General features: G+C 44.9%; 1 protein-coding gene across 2 annotated transcripts in view; it reads left to right on the top strand.

Moving 5' to 3' along the window:
* The first annotated feature begins 2699 nt into the window (after positions 1–2699).
* ANKFY1 (ankyrin repeat and FYVE domain containing 1) overlaps positions 2700–17659 on the top strand; it is a 67385-nt gene continuing 52425 nt past the window's right edge. Inside the window, exons 1-3 of one of the 2 annotated variants that reach the window (XM_077296489.1) lie at positions 2700–2844; positions 12073–12265; positions 16602–16720. In XM_077296489.1, the coding sequence (XP_077152604.1) occupies positions 2835–2844; positions 12073–12265; positions 16602–16720 (322 nt within the window). In that variant the 5' untranslated portion in view covers positions 2700–2834. Of the gene's footprint in view, positions 2845–9395; positions 9424–12072; positions 12266–16601; positions 16721–17659 lie in introns of those variants that run through there. The other variant, XM_077296488.1, reaches the window with a different exon arrangement.

The raw sequence follows: 17659 nt of genomic DNA on the forward strand, positions 1-17659 counted from the left end.
ATGACAGAAAAACCTACAACGGTCACAGACTTGAATCTGACAAAAGTAATAAATAAAAGATCTATGAAAAAGAACAAGTGAGAGTCAGACATTGCTTTTCAACCATGCTTCCACAGAATTAAAAAACAAAACAAAAACTCATTAAATAGGCCTGGACAGAAATGATGGTACCCTTAACTTAATATTTTGTTGCACAACCTTTTGAGGCAATCACTGCAAACGATTCCTGTAACTGTCAATGAGACTTCTGCACCTCTCGACAGGTACTTTGGCCCACTCCTCAAGAGCAAACTGCTCCAGTTATCTTGTGTTTGAAGGTTTCCTTTTCCAGAAGGCATGTTTCAGCTCTTTCCAAAGAGGCTCAACAGGATTTAGGTCAGGGCTCATAGAAGGCCACTTCAGAATAGTCCAATGTTTTCCTCTTAGCCATTATTGGATGTTTTAGGTCATTATCCTGTTGTAAGACCCATGACCTGTAACTGAGACCAAGCTTTCTGACACTGGGCAGCACATTTCTCTTGAGAATCCCTTGATAGTCTTGAGATTTCATTGTACCCTGCACAGATTCTAGACACCCTGTGAAAGATGCAGCAAAGCAGCCCCAGAACATAACAGAGCCTCCTCCATGGTTCACAGTAGGCACAGTGTTCTTTTCTTGATATGATTCATTTTTCCATCTGTGAACATAGAGCTGATGTGCCTTGCCATAAAGTTCCATTTTTGTCTCACCTGTCCATAGGACATTCTCTCAGAAGCTTTGTGGCTTGTCAACATGTAGTTTGGCAAATTCCAGTCTGGCTTTTATAGGATTTTTTCAACAATGATGTCCTCCTTGGTCGTCTCCCATGAAGTCCACTTTGGCTCATACAACAGTGCCATCTGACACTGATGTTACTTGGGATTGAAGTTCACCTTTAATCTGTTTAGATGTTTTTCTGGGCTCTTCTGTTACCATTTGTATCATCCGTCTCTTTGATTTGTCATCAATTTTCCTCCTGCGGCCATGTCTAGGGATGTTAGCTACAGTCCCATGGATCTTAAATTTCTAAATAATATGTGCAACTGTAGTCACAGGAACATCAATCTGCTTGGAGATGGTCTTATAACTTTTACCTTTAACATGTTTGTCTATAATTTTCTTTCTAATCTCCTGAGACAACTCTTTCCTTTGCTTCCTCTGGTCCATGTTGAGTGTGATGCACACCATATCACCAAACAGCACAGTGAGTATCTGTAGCCCTATATACAGGCCCACTCACTGACTCCAAGATTTTAAACACCTGTGATGCTAATTAGTGGACACTAGTGATGAGCGAATAGACTCGTTACTCGAGAATACCCGAGCACGCTCGGGTGTCCTCCGATTTTATTTGTAACTGCTCAGAGATTTAGTTTTCTTTGCCGCAGCTGAACGATTTACAGCTACAAACCAGCTTGATTACATGTGGGGATTCAAAAGCAACCCCCACATGTACTTATGCTGGCTAGTAGCTGTAAATTATTTCTCCCGAGTACGCCGATACTCTATATGTGGGGGAAATCTACTGTTTGGGCACACGGCAGGGCTCGGAAGGGAAGGAGCGCCACTTGACTTTTTGAATGTAAAATATGCTGGAATAATTAGCGGTTGCCATGTCATGTTTGGAGAGCCCCAGATGTGCCTAAATAGTGGAAACCCCCACAAGTGACACCATTTTGGAAACCAGACTCCTTATGGAACTTATCTAGACGTGTGTTGAGCACCAGGAACCCCCAGGTGCTTCACAGAAGTTTATAACGTAGAGCCGTGGAAAAAAAAAAAAAAAAAATAAATTTTTCCCAAATAAATCTTTTTTAGCTCCATATTTTGCATTTTAATAAGGGTAAAAGGGGAAATTGCTCCATACAATTTGTTGTGCAATTTCTCCTGAGCATGTCGATACCCCATATGTGGGGGAACACTACTGCTTGTGCGCACGGCAGGGCTCAGAAGGGAAGGAGCACCGTGTGACTTTTTGAAAGTAAAATTTGATGGAATAATTAGCGGACGCCATGTCATGTTTGGAGAGCCCCTGACGTGCCTAATCCGTGGAAACCCCCCCACAAGTGACCCCATTTTGGAAATTATAACCCATAGGGAACTCATCTAGATGTGTATTGAGCACCTTAAGCCCCCAGGTGCTTCACAGAAGTTTATAACAATATATTTGTGTTGGTCTTCGTATAGAGATTATTTTCAGTATGCTGATGTACCCCTACAGCCACTATTAGGGTGTGCCGCCATAGTTATTACCTGGTTAGGGGCCCACTCAGAAGTTTCCCCTCCTCTCCCCCAAACAAAACCCCTAGCTACACCTCTTCATTGTAGTATACCCATATTTCTCGGCCATAGCCGTGCATCATGAGTCGTGGTATGGGTTAGCGGGGCCCACTGAGACTTTCGCCAGGCGCCCACAAATGCCATGCACTGTTACATGACTCCGTGCCGCCAACAGCTGCTATGGTCTCCTCACACCACGGATGGTTTCCATCACTTTCATGACTAAATAGTGTTTGCTCCATGTATTTTAGCTGTGGCAAGGGCGTCGGGATAACAGAAAAGCAGCTACAGCGGCGGCCATATACACGGCCCACTATCCCAGTGGAATGAGCCCCTCTTTCGTGGTCGGTGTGGTATTTGCGTCATTTCGCCACTAGATGGCGCCGAACGTCTTCTCAGTGCGCAAACACAAAGGCAGCGAATGAGTTAATGGGTTTCCGTTCTTTCACATCTCCCGGGATCTACCTCACCCCGCCTGCCCGTGTTACTTCCCATCAACCCGCTCTTCTCGCGATATCAGCCGGGCGGATCCATCATGGCGGAAGGTAAAGAAGTGGCCCTGGGGGAACCTAAGGGGGAGCTTTATGGCAGGGGGCTGGCGGCAGGTCCCTCAGTGACAGCTAGTAAGGCGGCTGACAGCAGGCAGCGGAAGTCCAGGTGTGCGCGTGTGTCGGCAGAGGTTGGTCAGGTGACCCACAGTTCGCTGTGTGCAGTAGTGTCGGGCTGCAGTCAGTGTGGGCGTGCGGTGCTGTGTGCCCTGTACGCTGCAGTCCTGGCACCCTGCACTGGTCACTGGGGCTGCACAGACTGCCCCGGCCATAGCAATACACTGGTCAGCTGTGGTGTCACAGTCCACAGGGATACACTGGTCAGCTGTGGTGTCACAGTCCACAGGGATACACTGGTCAGCTGTAGTGTCACGGTCCACAGGGATACACTGGTCAGCTGTAGTGTCACAGTCCACAGGGATACACTGGTCAGCTGTAGTGTCACAGTCCACAGGGATACACTGGTCAGCTGTAGTGTCACAGTCCACAGGGATACACTGGTCAGCTGTGGTGTCACAGTCCACAGGGATACACTGGTCAGCTGTAGTGTCACAGTCCACAGGAATACACTGGTCAGCTGTGGTGTCACGGTCCATATGAATACACTGGTCAGCTGTGGTGTCACGGTCCACAGGAATACACTGGTCAGCTGTGGTGTCACAGTCCACAGGGATACACTGGTCAGCTGTAGTGTCACGGTCCACAGGAATACACTGGTCAGCTGTGGTGTCACAGTCCACAGGAATACACTGGTCAGCTGTGGTGTCACGGTCCACAGGAATACACTGGTCAGCTGTGGTGTCACAGTCCACAGGGATACACTGGTCAGCTGTAGTGTCACGGTCCACAGGAATACACTGGTCAGCTGTGGTGTCACGGTCCACAGGAATACACTGGTCAGCTGTAGTGTCACAGTCCACAGGAATACACTGGTCAGCTGTAGTGTCAGTCCACAGGAATACACTGGTCAGCTGTGGTGTCACGGTCCACAGGAATACACTGGTCAGCTGTAGTGTCACAGTCCACAGGAATACACTGGTCAGCTGTGGTGTCACGGTCCACAGGGATACACTGGTCAGCTGTAGTGTCACGGTCCATATGAATACACTGGTCAGCTGTAGTGTCACGGTCCATATGAATACACTGGTCAGCTGTAGTGTCACGGTCCACAGGAATACACTGGTCAGCTGTGGTGTCACGGTCCACAGGAATACACTGGTCAGCTGTGGTGTCACAGTCCACAGGGATACACTGGTCAGCTGTAGTGTCACGGTCCACAGGAATACACTGGTCAGCTGTGGTGTCACGGTCCACAGGAATACACTGGTCAGCTGTAGTGTCACAGTCCACAGGAATACACTGGTCAGCTGTAGTGTCAGTCCACAGGAATACACTGGTCAGCTGTGGTGTCACGGTCCACAGGAATACACTGGTCAGCTGTAGTGTCACAGTCCACAGGAATACACTGGTCAGCTGTGGTGTCACGGTCCACAGGAATACACTGGTCAGCTGTGGTGTCACAGTCCACAGGAATACACTGGTCAGCTGTGGTGTCACGGTCCACAGGAATACACTGGTCAGCTGTGGTGTCACAGTCCACAGGAATACACTGGTCAGCTGTGGTGTCACTGTCCACAGGGATACACTGACCTGATATATGGGGTACATGAGAATATACTGACCCGATATATGGGGTACATCTGTATACACTGACCCCCATATGAGGTACATGGGAATACACTGACCCGGTATATGGGGTACCTGGGAATACAGTGACCCTGTATATGGGAATACAGTGACCTGCTATAAGGGCTACATAGGACTATATTGTGTTTGGCAAATCTGTATATAGGAACACATTTGCTCATGGCCCAACACCTGCAGTTTATATCTTAATATATACTTACCTTGTAATGTCTTCACATCCTGTTCCGTCCAGATGTGTCCGGATCCCAGAATTCCAAGCTGCGGAAGTTCACCGACCTTCATATTGGGACACCCAAGTGATGGGTGTCTCAATATGGAAACTGCTGGTGGTGCCAGCCTCTTGCACGGTACCACCAGCGGAACACCGTCACACCACACACACACACACTGTGTACGCCGTACGCAGCCTCTTGCACGGTACGACCAGCGGAGCAACGTCGCGATCAGCCGAATGATTCACTGACCACAGCCATCTTTGTACAGGAGGAGCGCATGCGCAGTTTTAATGTGACCGCCGCTATCTGTCTGCACAAAGATGGTGGCAGTCTAATTTACTGCGCCTGCGTGAATACCACGCAGGCGCAGTGAATCATTCGGCTGATCCCGGCGGCAGATGAACGTGTCTACAGGCAGAGGAAGCCGGTCACTTTAAAGGGGTTTTCCCACGAACAAAAGTTCATTTTAAAAATTGTCTGTCTGACCGTGTACAAGAGCACATGGGGTACACAGGTCAAAGAGGAGATGACATGAGAGGAGAAGACATCAGATGGGGGAGAGAAAGCGTACAGGGGTGAGAGAGACAGAGCACAGGGGGGAGACAGCTCAAACAGGACAGCACATGAGGGGAGAACACAGCACAGGAAGGAGACAGCAGACAAGGGGGCTAGCACATGGGGTAGACAGGTCAAAGAAGAGAGCACAGACGGGAGAAGTCAGCACATGGGGAAAGAGAGAGTGGATAGGTGGGTGAGCACATGGGGGGGGGAGATTCTCATCTCTGCAAAGCCTGCCCCATCGTGACATTACCGCCCTCCCAGTGCAATAACATCTGACCTCCATCTAGTATAATATACTTTTAGTTATGGCATGACAACCATAGTCCATAAACAAAGGGCATTGGCTTGTGGCGCCACGACTGCAGTGTGCACTACTATCTATTACGTTGGGCCACTGCTCACTAGCGGTAATATTTCACAGATATTGTCCAAGCATCTTTAGCAGACAATCTATGGCTCTGATTCATCAAGTTTGGCTTTTTACACAGCGGTCTGGAGGAAGTGTGTGCTGGAATAACGTGCACCAAATTCATTAAAGACCTTGGATGAGCGTCTTATGTTCAGTGGATACTGTTGGTGTGCAGCTGCTTATCAGTGCTGCAGACCAGCGGTGCCACCGCCGTAGTTCTTAGTAGTGAGCAGGGCGCTCCGCCGTTCCATTGATAGCAGAGTTGTGTCTTGGAAAGAAAGAACTACTGCAGCAGTGAAATCTTAGACAAATAAAGCAACCCTGGGGAAATGAGAGGAATACGTTGTGCTCTCCCACGTGTGATGTTACAGTATTATACATTTGTAAGTGACTCCAGGGTTGTGCAAGGATGATGTGTCTACATGTCTCTGGAAGACTTGGAACTTTACTTTTATTGTATCCTCTTTTTTTAGAGTAAGTGTTCGCGTCCCTCTTGTACAGTTCTCCCTGGTTTCTCTACTTCTAATTGACATGCTGAAATCAATGTTTTGTCACCATTTTCTTCCAATAGTAAAGTAGTACTGATGTCATTATTAATACCTGGACTGTCAGCAGCTTACTGTGATGGTGATCACGGGGTCTCACAGCTGAATGCACAGAACTTTGGACTTCAGACTGTTTTTTGATTATCCATTTGTTAGCTGTTTTTCCTAAATATTTTAGCTACGAAACCATAAATTCTTTACGTTCACAGTCACATAAATTAGAAATTAGAAGTATCCCCTTTAACTATAAATCCTTAGAATAAGTGCACATAAAGTCTTTTCAGACGCCGAGGGGGTTATAAAAGTGGCATGTGCATTTTGGCATGTTCAGCTCTGTATATTACAATACAAGTCAGTGGGAAAGCTTAAAAGACACCTAAACGTTGCTGTAACGCCTAAGGGTATGTTTCCACGTGCCGGATTACATCAGGATTTGCTGCGGATTGGACGCTGCGTCCAGATGTTACAGCATAGTGGAGGGGATGCGTAACCGGACATGCGGCGTGTCTTTATATTATTATTTATCTTGCGGAGACGCTCTGTCTCCGCAAGAAAAATAACCCGGTCTATGAATATGATGCGGTGATTCCGCATGTGTTTAGTGAACACATCCGGAATCACCATGCTTACAACAGGGGGTGGAGCGGGGTATCCGCTGCATCCAAAGCGCCAAGCTACCGGACGGTAGATACATACATACCCTTATGGAGCGCTGTGCCATCACAGGAAAAGGGATATCACAAAAATCTTGTGAAAACCGTAAAAAAAATGCCAGTGGCTAAAACTATCTGACAAACACTCAGGAAACAACCAAAAAATAGCACAAAAAACTCTTCTAGGGAAAAAAAAATTCCTGGAGCATTTTTTGCTTGAAAAACTGCTTGTTTGCCTGATTTTAAAAAGGTTGTGTGCACATACCCTTAAATTATCTGTCAACTCTTAGGGTCTAACTCATCCAAGCTTTCACATCAGAATTCTGGTATAAAAGCTTTGAAAAGTCACAAAATTTAGGCACAACTTGGACTTTGCCCGTTTTCACACCAGTTTCTCCCAGCTCTGATAAAATTGGGGCAGGAGGGGTGTGACGCCACCACCATCTGATTGATGGTGAGCTCTGGCATTCCATACTCCAGAAATCTCACTGTTCCTGACTGGAGTGAGGTTTCTGGTGTAGCAAGCGGAGGCACACGCCACCATCAGACGCTCCTGATTCATAAAGAGGCGTGCGGTATTGATGGAGTTTATGGTCTCCAGATAGTTTTGGCTGATTTTTCAATTTCAACTTTTTAAAAAAATTGTAACATTTTTGCAAGAATGTATTCCAGTCCCCCTCTGGAAAGATTTTTTGTGTATTTGAAATTATTGTGTAAAATTTGTGACATTTTAGCGGCTTAAAGAAATATGAATCTGGGTCTTTAGCTTAGATTTTTGATCCATGAGACTGATGTTGATAGCACTTTCATAAGATTTGGTGGAACTGTACAGGTGCCACCAAACACTTCTCAGTTGTCCAAATGCTCCTTTAGCTGGCAGCTATTCCTCCCAACCATCCCATACTTATGGGAATTAATCTGCTGTCAAATACTGACTAATCTTATACGAAAACTAAGAATCGTTATTGTTGAAATCAAACGGCCCATCCTTCTCTTTTTTTTTTTTTCAACATTTGACTTTCATCATTCTGCGGGCCCTAACTGTGTGATGGTGCAAGCAGACGCCTTTGCCTCGGCAGCATCATAGGAGTTCAGGGGCACTGAAGCTGGCCAAACTGAATAATACGAAAAAAGCTTGTAAGTGCTGTGCTCCTTGCTTGGGAGATTGGCCGCAGCTGATAGATTTGCAGAGATGGCCGGTAACCTAGGCAATAAATTGTAAACTATAGAATTAAAAATCACCACGTTATAGATAACAACGAGGATTTTTAGTAAGAGATCAATTGTAAAGTTGCTTGTTATGATGAGCACTTTGCAATTTAAGAAAATCAGACAGTCCCCTTAAAGGTACCAACACAAGTTTAAAAAATCAATACTCCACAAATCTGTGGTGCGTTTGTAATTTGTATTTTTTTTTTTTAAATTCGTTTATTGATTCCAAAATAAATCAAACATTACACAGAGTTGCATTCGTTATTATCAATTATAACATGAAACACAAATAATTACAGTGCATCATCATATCCAAACTTTTACAGAAATGGCAAACTGTGCATGTTAAATCATTAGTATCTTATAAATCACCTATTGTATAACACTAACTACTTTAACTACCAATAGTGAGTCGCCAAAAGGAAATTATACATAAGTCCCGCCCTGTAAGTGATGCCCCCCGAAACCATAAACCCAACTTCTTGCATAAGTGTCCAGTTAGTGTAGACTATAGAGTATGATAAGAGGAGTTCCATCTACCCCAAATCTTCTCAAATTTACCAGGACATCCTCTATTTTGGTACAGTGTTCTTTCATACGGGATAATCGAGTTCACTAAATCAATCCAAGCTCTGAGAGACGGTTGAGAACCACCCATTCACTTTGAGGCCATGTGCACACGTTCAGGATTTTTAGCGTTTTTTTCGCATTTTTTCGCTATAAAAACGTGATAAAAACGCGAAAAAAACGCTTACATATGCCTCCTATTATTTACAAGGTATTCCGCATTTTTTGTGCAAATGTTGCGATTTTTTCCGCGAAAAAATCGCATAGCGGAAAAAAAAGCAACATGTTCATTAAAAATGCGGAATTGCAGGGATTCCGCACACCTAGGAGTCCATTGATCTGCTTACTTCCCGCACGGGGCTGTGCACACCATGCGGGAAGTAAGCAGATTATGTGCGGTTGGTACCCAGGGTGGAGGAGAGGAGACTCTCCTCCACGCACTGGGCACCATATAAGTGGTCAAAAAATAAGAAATAAAATAAAAAATAGTCCTATACTCACCCTCGATGTCTTCCCGCCTCCACTGCACGCTGCCGTTCGGTTCCTGTAGCTGATGTGCGGCGAAGGACCTTGCCGATGACGTCACTGTCCTGTGATTGGTCGTGAGCGGTCATGTGACCGCTCACGTGACCGTGACGTCACGGAAGGCCCTGTGCGCACAGACCAGCTATAGGAAGACGAACGGACGCCGCTGATGAGATGTCTGGGTGAGTATAAGCATTTTTTTATTTTTTTTATTATTTTTAAACATTCTATCTTTTACTATAGATGCTGCATAAGCTGCATCTATAGTAAAAAGTTGGTCACACTTGTCAAACAGTATGTTTGACAAGTGTGACCAACTTGTCAGTCAGTTTTCCAAGCGATGCTACAGATCGCTTGGAAAACTTTAGCATTCTGCAAGCTAATTACGCTTGCAGAATGCTAAAAAAACGCGAAAAAAACGGGAAAAAAACGCAAAAAAAAAAATGCGGATTTCTTGCAGAAAATTTCCGGTTTTCTTCAGGAAATTTCTGCAAGAAATCCGCAACGTGTGCACATGGCCTAACGCTAACACCTTCCGTGCCATAAAGAGCGTCTCTCGTAGAAAGATCCCAGTGTAATGATCCCATATCTCGAACAAACAGGTCAGTGGCTCAAGTGGGACAGGGATCGACAATAAAGATGTTAGTAATGTCATCACCTCCTTCCAATAATGAAAAACTACAGGGCACCTCCAAATCATATGAATAAAATCTGCATCACGTGTATGACACCGCAAGGAATCTGACGAGTGGAGGCGACCCATTTTAAAGAGTCGTGTCGGGGTCACATAAGATTGATATATAATATATAACTGGGTCATCCTATTATTAATTGAAGGGGAGACTTTAGTTGGAGATTCCAGAATATCTTCCCAGATGAGCGATTTCTGCGTGGACTGAGTTTTGTTTTATTTATTTATTTATTTATTTATTTATTTATTTTTAAAAAGCATTGTCTGAAATCAAAGGGTGCATCCTGTAGCATCTGGATTTAATGGATCAATTGCAAACATTGCATAGAAACTGAATTGCAGCTTTTGTTATTTTTTTTAATTGTGAATGTAAAAAACTGGATTTCAAAAAATTATGGACATGGATAAAATGTAAAGGTAAAAAAAATGGATTAACTGGATAAAAAATAGGGTTTTTTTTCACTTTTTTTTTCCGAGTCGTAAAAAATATTGTTTCATTCTCTTGTTGGGTGACCTTTTTTTTCCCGTTTAGACATGCATATAATCATGAAACCAGCATTCCTAAGAATGTTCTTTCCCAAATAGCGGCTTCTCCAAATGGGCTTTTAGGTTGTGTGTGCACAAACCTTAAAGGGTCACTGGTCTATACACTGACAGGCGTCTCACAGTGCATGAGGCTTCAGTTTCCCCGATCACTTCTGCACAGGGGATTTGATGGCACATCATCTCATTAAGCGAGCGCAGCGCTAACTCTAATTGTTCACTTCCTTTGCCTTATAGTATAAGACCAGTTACTGACATGATGCAATGAAAGTGATGATCCTTGCGAGGAAGCACAGTCTTTCCTTAGAAGCATGTTTTGTCATCAGGTGGAGCGAGTGAAACGTGCAGCGCCAGTGATGTTTCTGCCTTCGGCTTCTCTGCACTTTCCGTTATACTTGATAATTGAGCAGTAATTGTGATGAATGATGATTATGTAGCTTCACATTTCTGAATGATGCTGCTGGATTCCTTTTACTGCTTCCCCAGGGGCTCATTGTATTTTCTGGCAAACTTATCCTCAGCATTATTATATATGATGTGTAAAGCGAGTGTATGGCCTGAACCGTTCATCCTTTTAAGTACGCGGTACAATGTGTCTGAGCCCAGATGACCATTTATAATACAAAGTGATAGCTGCATAGTCAGTGTAAGCTTTTTATTTCAAGTTGTTTAGATATTGTAGGATGTCCACATATTATACATACCGTAGTCTTCTTATAATGCAAAACACTTTTTACAAGTTACAGTGGCCTCTGACAGGTCCTGTTGTTGCCAGTTTAAAGGGAAACTGTCAGAGAACCTGCAGCATGCAGAGAAAACTTCTCTCTTCCCAATTCCAGTTGATTGACAGGTCTCTATTTATGCACATGGGAGAGACCTGTCAATCAACTGCAGTTGGGTTGGGAGAAGCCAGTCGGAGTTAATACCGGACTATTGAGGTCTCTCCTTATAGTCTTCGACTGGCTTTTGAAACTGTGATTTCTTCCAAATACCACAGCGTTTCATAGAAGACATACCAGGCTGCAGACACAGCCAGGCTCTCATTCATGCTGCCCGTGGTTCGGGCACGGGGAATCCAATGACGAGGTCCCTTTAAATATTGACATGACAGATGCCAGATTATAAAATGTTTTTCATTATCAGACAGTGTATAAGATTATAATATGTCGTTCTAAATTCCATCCTTTGGGAGCCATACAAACTCTGCCCACAAAGTACATCCAGACTCTGGCGCTGGTCTCAGGACGTAATCTTTCATTGCATGCCCTTCAGTATTCAGTAGTGAACACTGCATGTGTGTGCTAACAGAGCAAGAAGAAATTAATGAGCTGGTGGCAATCAAAATACACCTCCCTGCCCAAGAATGCGGTCCCTGAGAATATGCCCGGGGGCCTGATAAAAGGTCATCGAGGGCCGTAAATGGCCCTGGGGCCTGAGGTTCCCACCCCTGTTCTAAAGGGTGGCAACCGGGGCAGCATGAATCTATTGATGGTATCCCTTTACTAAAATTTCTACTTACATGTTTTTATTAGACCGGTAGACTGAAGCTTTATAAACAGAAAAAAGTGAAAACTAATTTTTTATTTCTCTGTTAAAGAGGAAGTGGGCAAATTACAGAAGCACTTGGCTCTTCTACGCCAGGAATATGTGAAATTGCAGAAGAAACTGGCAGAAACAGAGAAGAAATGCACCCTACTAACAGCCCAGACAAACAAAGAGGCTTCCGACGACTCCTTCATCAGCCGCCTCCTGGCTATCGTTGCACAGTTGTACCAACAGGAGCAGTACAGGTCAGACGGGGGAGATTTTTTCCTTTATTTATTACAGAGTGTTTTCATTCATTCTCTTTTTTTATCCTTAAAGGGAACCTGTCACTGTTTTTTTATGTCTGAACTAAGACTAGCACCTTAATCAGCACCTATGCTGCATTTCATAAAAGGTATATAACACACTGACTCCACCTTTATAACCCCTCAAACACCTTTTGAAATTCTCCTGTGCTCTTTGTAAATCCTGCCGATTAGGTGTGATACTGGCTGCAGATACTTTAAAGATCTGTTTGAAAGTCTTAACCGTAGATGATAAATCTGGATCACCACTGCGTTGAGAAACACGTGATGGTGTCTCCGCGGTGTTGGATGTTTTGATCTCCCCGAGGTCATTCATCCTTATGTTCATAGCCTTTTCACTAGGCACTGCTCCTAATAGCCAATTTCCTACTCCACACTGATGAGGGGCAAATACCCCAAAACAGCTGTCTGTGGATGGATACCATGTTTTGGCATAGGTGGTTTTCCTTTATTGGATGCTGCCCTTCCCGTGGTTGTTCCTTCCCGGTGAAAGACCTGGCTATTCATTGCTTGCGTTGAGAAACACGTGATGGTGTCTCCGCGGCTTTTCTACATGCATCTACATGCACTAAGCATTAACCGTAGATGAGACTGGTCAAGCGTTGCTCCCTATCTGGGTCTTTAAAGTATATTTTCTCTTAAAAGCCACAGCATCTCAGAGAAAAATATCCCTGGCTGAAATCGTGCAGCCCAGCTCAGATTCAAGCTTTGGGGAGCATTAATTGTCAGGTTCCATTTAATGCACTATACAGTATGTAAATCAAGGCAAATTTTCTGTCAATTTGGTTACTCATCTGAGGATTCCATAGAATAGAATGAGTCACACAGTTTTTGCAACTTTCTGCATTTTTCTTATCACTGTCATTGGTTTGTTTCATTTTTATGGAAGAATGTATTGTTTGAACACTTTTTTTTCTCCCAAAGCTAAAATTTGAAACATTTAAAAAAAAAAAAAAAAAAAAAAAAAAAAAATACAACTAAAACCAGAGATGTACAAAGAAAACAATCTTGGTAGCTTAAAAAAAATCCCTACCCTAAAAAATATTGTAATTCCAGAAACAAAAAGCTCCAATTGGGAATATAAAGTGGCCATGAAATTATCTTTAGGCCACGTTCACACTTTGCGGTTTTTCCCGCGGATCCGCGGCGATTTTGAGGCTGCGGGTCCGCAGCAGTTTCCATAGCGTTTACATTAACATGTAAACCCTATGGAAACCGCAAACCACTGTGCACATGCTGCGGGAAAAACCGCGCAGAAACGCAGCGGTTTAAAACCCGCAGCATGTCACTTCTTTGTGCAGAATCGCTGCGATTCTGCACCCATAGGAAAGCATTGAACCGCTTACTTCCCGCATGGGGCTGTGCCCACGTTGCGGGAAGTAAGCGGTTCAATGTGCGGGTGGTACCCGGGGTGGAGGAGAGGAGACTCTCCTCCAGGCCCTGGGAACCATAAATAGTGTAAAAAAAAAAAAAGAATTAAAATAAAAAATGATGTTATACTCACCTCTCAGCGCTGCCCGCGGCCGTCCGGTCTTCGGTTTGCTGTGCGAGCAGGACCTGTGGTGACGTCGCGGTCACATGACCGTGATGACGACGCGGTCACATGACCGTGACGTCACGAAGGTCCTTCTCGGCACAGCATCTTTGGAATCGGAGCGCCGCGTGCAGCGCCGAGGAGATCCGGACATCGGTGGGTGAGTATAACCAATTTTGATTATTTTTAACATTACTATTGATGCTGCATATTGCTGCATATGCAGCATCAATAGTACAGGAGTAATCCCGCAGCGGAAACCGCGGAACAAACCGCGATAAATCTGCAGGGATAACCGCAGCGGTTTTGCCCTGCAGATTTATCAATTCCGCTGCGGGATAAACCTGCAGAGCACGCCGCAAAGTGTGAACGTGGCCTTAAAATTAGCCCTATGTTGATGGGTCCAAGTTGACAGCAGTCAGGGTCAACATAAGGAGGTAGGGGTGTCAGCAAACTTTTTGACAACGTCGAGTAAGGCTACTTTCACACTAGCGTTTTTGGCAGCACGTTGCAATGCGTCGTTTAGGAGAAAAAACGCATCCTGCAAAGTTGTCTGCAGGATGCGTTTTTTCCCCATAGACTAACATTACCGACGCATTGCGACGCAGTGCCACACGTCGCAACCGTCGTGCAACGGTTGCGTCGTGTTTTGGTGCACCGCCGCCACAAAAAAAGTTACATGTAACTTTTTTGTGCGTCGGGACCTTGCAATGGGGCAGCGGAAGCATCTTAAGACTGCTTCCGCTGCCCACGTCGGGCATTTTTGTCACAGTATGCGTCGGTACGTCGGGCCGACGCAGCGCGATGGCCCCGTACCGACGCTAGTGTGAAAGCAGCGTTAGTAGGTGGGGGACCAGTCGAAAAATCTAAGCACATCTTATAGACGCCTCTCCATTACTAAATTGTGGACTTGATGTCAGCGGCCATAAAACAGCCGACATCAGCCCCACTTGGCACCGCCACAGGGCAAGTGGGAAGAGATGGGAAAAACACCAGAATTGGCGTATCTAATAGATGCCCCTTTTCGGGGGCAGTTGCGGGCTGCTATTTTTTAGGCTGGATGGGGGGCAATATCCATGGCTCCTTACCAGCCCTCTGCTTTAGCTTGGTAGGATGTCAAAAATGGGGGAAATCTCACACTTTTTTTTAACTATGTATTTAACTAATTTTAAAAAACAGTGTGGGGACCCCTCTATTCTTGATAACCAGCCATGATAAAACTGACAGCTGAGGGTTGCAGCCTGCAGCTGTCAGTTTTGCCATGCTGGTTATCAAAAATAGAGGGAAACCCACGCCGATTTCTTTATAGCGCTGAGTGAATACTGTTATCAGTAATACTCTCCCATCAGTTGGACACCTGTGACAGGAGGTAAACTTTTTACCGCTTCTCACAGCTTCTGGCTCATGCTGTGATCTGACAGCATGGGGGCCGCAGCGCTCTGACTGGTGGTAATAATCTTACCGCCAATTAGAGCAGCCGGTGTCTCTCGTGCTGTCATGCAGAAGACACTGTGGGAAACACCCGATGTTTGAGGTGCCAAACTGAACAGTAACAAGGACTTCCTGGAGAAGTCCGTGTTTGGGGTCTGTGCCCGAACAGTGTTTGGTACAGACCCCGAACTTTACTGTTTGGGTTTGCCCATCTCAAATTATGAGCCCCATTGGGAACAGCGATGATAATGTATGTAAAGCGCTCTGGAATAAGATGGCACTATATAAGCAAAAGCATAATAATAATTGGGAAAATGATGGAAAGCATGTTTTGCAGAGTCTGCTAGTCTGCCAAGCAGTATAACTACCACTTTATTGCTAAGTTAGTTCCTGTGTACATTTCCGAGAACAAAGCTTTTATCACAGGATACTGGTAGAAAGCTGATTTTCCCTGCAGTGGAAGCAATTTTTATGTTCTCCATGATTTTTGCACTGGTCAGGTTTCCTGCTTTGTTACATTCCTGCCACTGACTCCATTCATTCACTGTATGAAGTCCTGTATTTTTTCATTGTAAATGTTCATGAGTCCCAGTCTGACCTTTTTCATGCCTGCAGAATTTTGTCATCACCTTATGAGTTTGGGATTTGGATACAAAGAAGAGTTTTATAAAATGCAGTACCTAAAAGGTCCAGTGAACTTCACCTGACTGCATACAAAAGGATCTGATGTGACTCTTAGTAATTAACTGTATTCCCCCTGCTATAGAGTTCTGGATCAAGCTTTTTTTCTATAACTGTCCATTGTGCCGTTCCTCTGTTATTCCTCCAAGAAATTTATGAATAAACTGACATCTGGGTGTTACCATTCCTCCTCGTCAAAGGGGCGTGTCCCTACGCAGTCTGATATGGCCAGCGCTAATTGGACAGGGTGAAACTCTCCAAAATGATAACACTAAGTTGCCAGTTTATTCATAATTTCCTCAAATCGAGCATCATTGTTGTGTGCTGGGAAAAAAAGCCTTTTCCATACAGACTCCACCACGCACCTAACAAAGGCTAAAAGATCTGCTGCTACCACCATGTTGGATATTACAGGACACCTTTATTGGTCTTGTGGAGCCCATAGTAGCACCCGACCAGATAGAGATGGCCTATCCAATCAGGATGCCATAACTTAGTAGGGGAAAGAAAACCCCTGTAGGTACTGACAATAGCACACAATTATTAAAACTTATTTAATATAATTTAATGTAAGATTATTATAATCCACGCTCCCAGGTTTCACGCATTTGCTTTCCTTCTGTGCCTTAGTGACCTGATGATAAAAGTTGGAGATCAAGACATCAATGCTCACAAGTTTGTGTTGGCTGCAAGAAGTGAGGCCTGGAGCTTGGCCAGTTTGGCATCTACAAAGGAACTAAACCTGTCAGGTGAGGACAGTCTGAGTTCTGCTTTACAACACTGGATGCGCTTAATCTGTTCTTCCTGCTCCTTCTGTGAATATGCTGCAAATACACAGCAGACATCGAAATAACAAAATGAACCCACCACTAAATGGTGCTTAGGAGCTGAATGCATATGTCTTAGGCTGGTTTCACATTTGGGGAAGGAGGTGCTGCGGAGGGCTGCGTACATCCTCCGTTAAGCTCCGCCCACCGCCGCACCTCCTCCGGTCAACACCTACGTCGGCGTGGATACCCTATCTTTACCATTGGGTACGCAGGCCATGCCGATGTATGTGGATGCCTCCGCATGGGTCGTTTTGACGGTGTGGCGACCTACGCCGAACGCAACGGGTTGCATTTTGGTACGGTCGCCGCACCGTCAAAACGACGCATGCTGAGGCATCCGCATACATCGGCATGGCCTGCGTACCCAATGGTAAAGATAGGGTATCCATGCCGACGTAGGCGGAGCTGACCGGAGGAGGTGCGGCAGTGGGCGGAGCTTCACGGAGGATGTACGCAGCCCTCCGCAGCACCTCCATCCACAAATGTGAAACCAGCCTTACACAATGAACTCAATAATAGCACAGCATGTAGTACCCTTAGGCCCCTGTTAGTGGTGGCTGCAGCATGTCGTCATTTATATCTCTATCTATACTGGGAATTTGGAGAACTGTACAGAAAACACTTAAGCTCTGATCACACAACATGTATGCAAAGAAATTACTTAGCACAGAAGATTACACCTAAAAAATTCCAAGATCCTAAATTTAATTTAGAGGGCTATTCCCTAGCCGATGGTGCCGAGCTTGTCTTTTTCCAGCAGTCCCTTTGGGAATGAATAAAGCCGTTGCTGTATTCTGATTCTGGTGCCGTTGAACTGGGTAAGGGCTTATTACTCTGTCGCCTCATTGGGGGACACAG

The sequence above is a fragment of the Ranitomeya variabilis genome, chromosome 3 (assembly GCF_051348905.1).
Source record: "Ranitomeya variabilis isolate aRanVar5 chromosome 3, aRanVar5.hap1, whole genome shotgun sequence".
NCBI lineage: Eukaryota > Metazoa > Chordata > Amphibia > Anura > Dendrobatidae > Ranitomeya > Ranitomeya variabilis.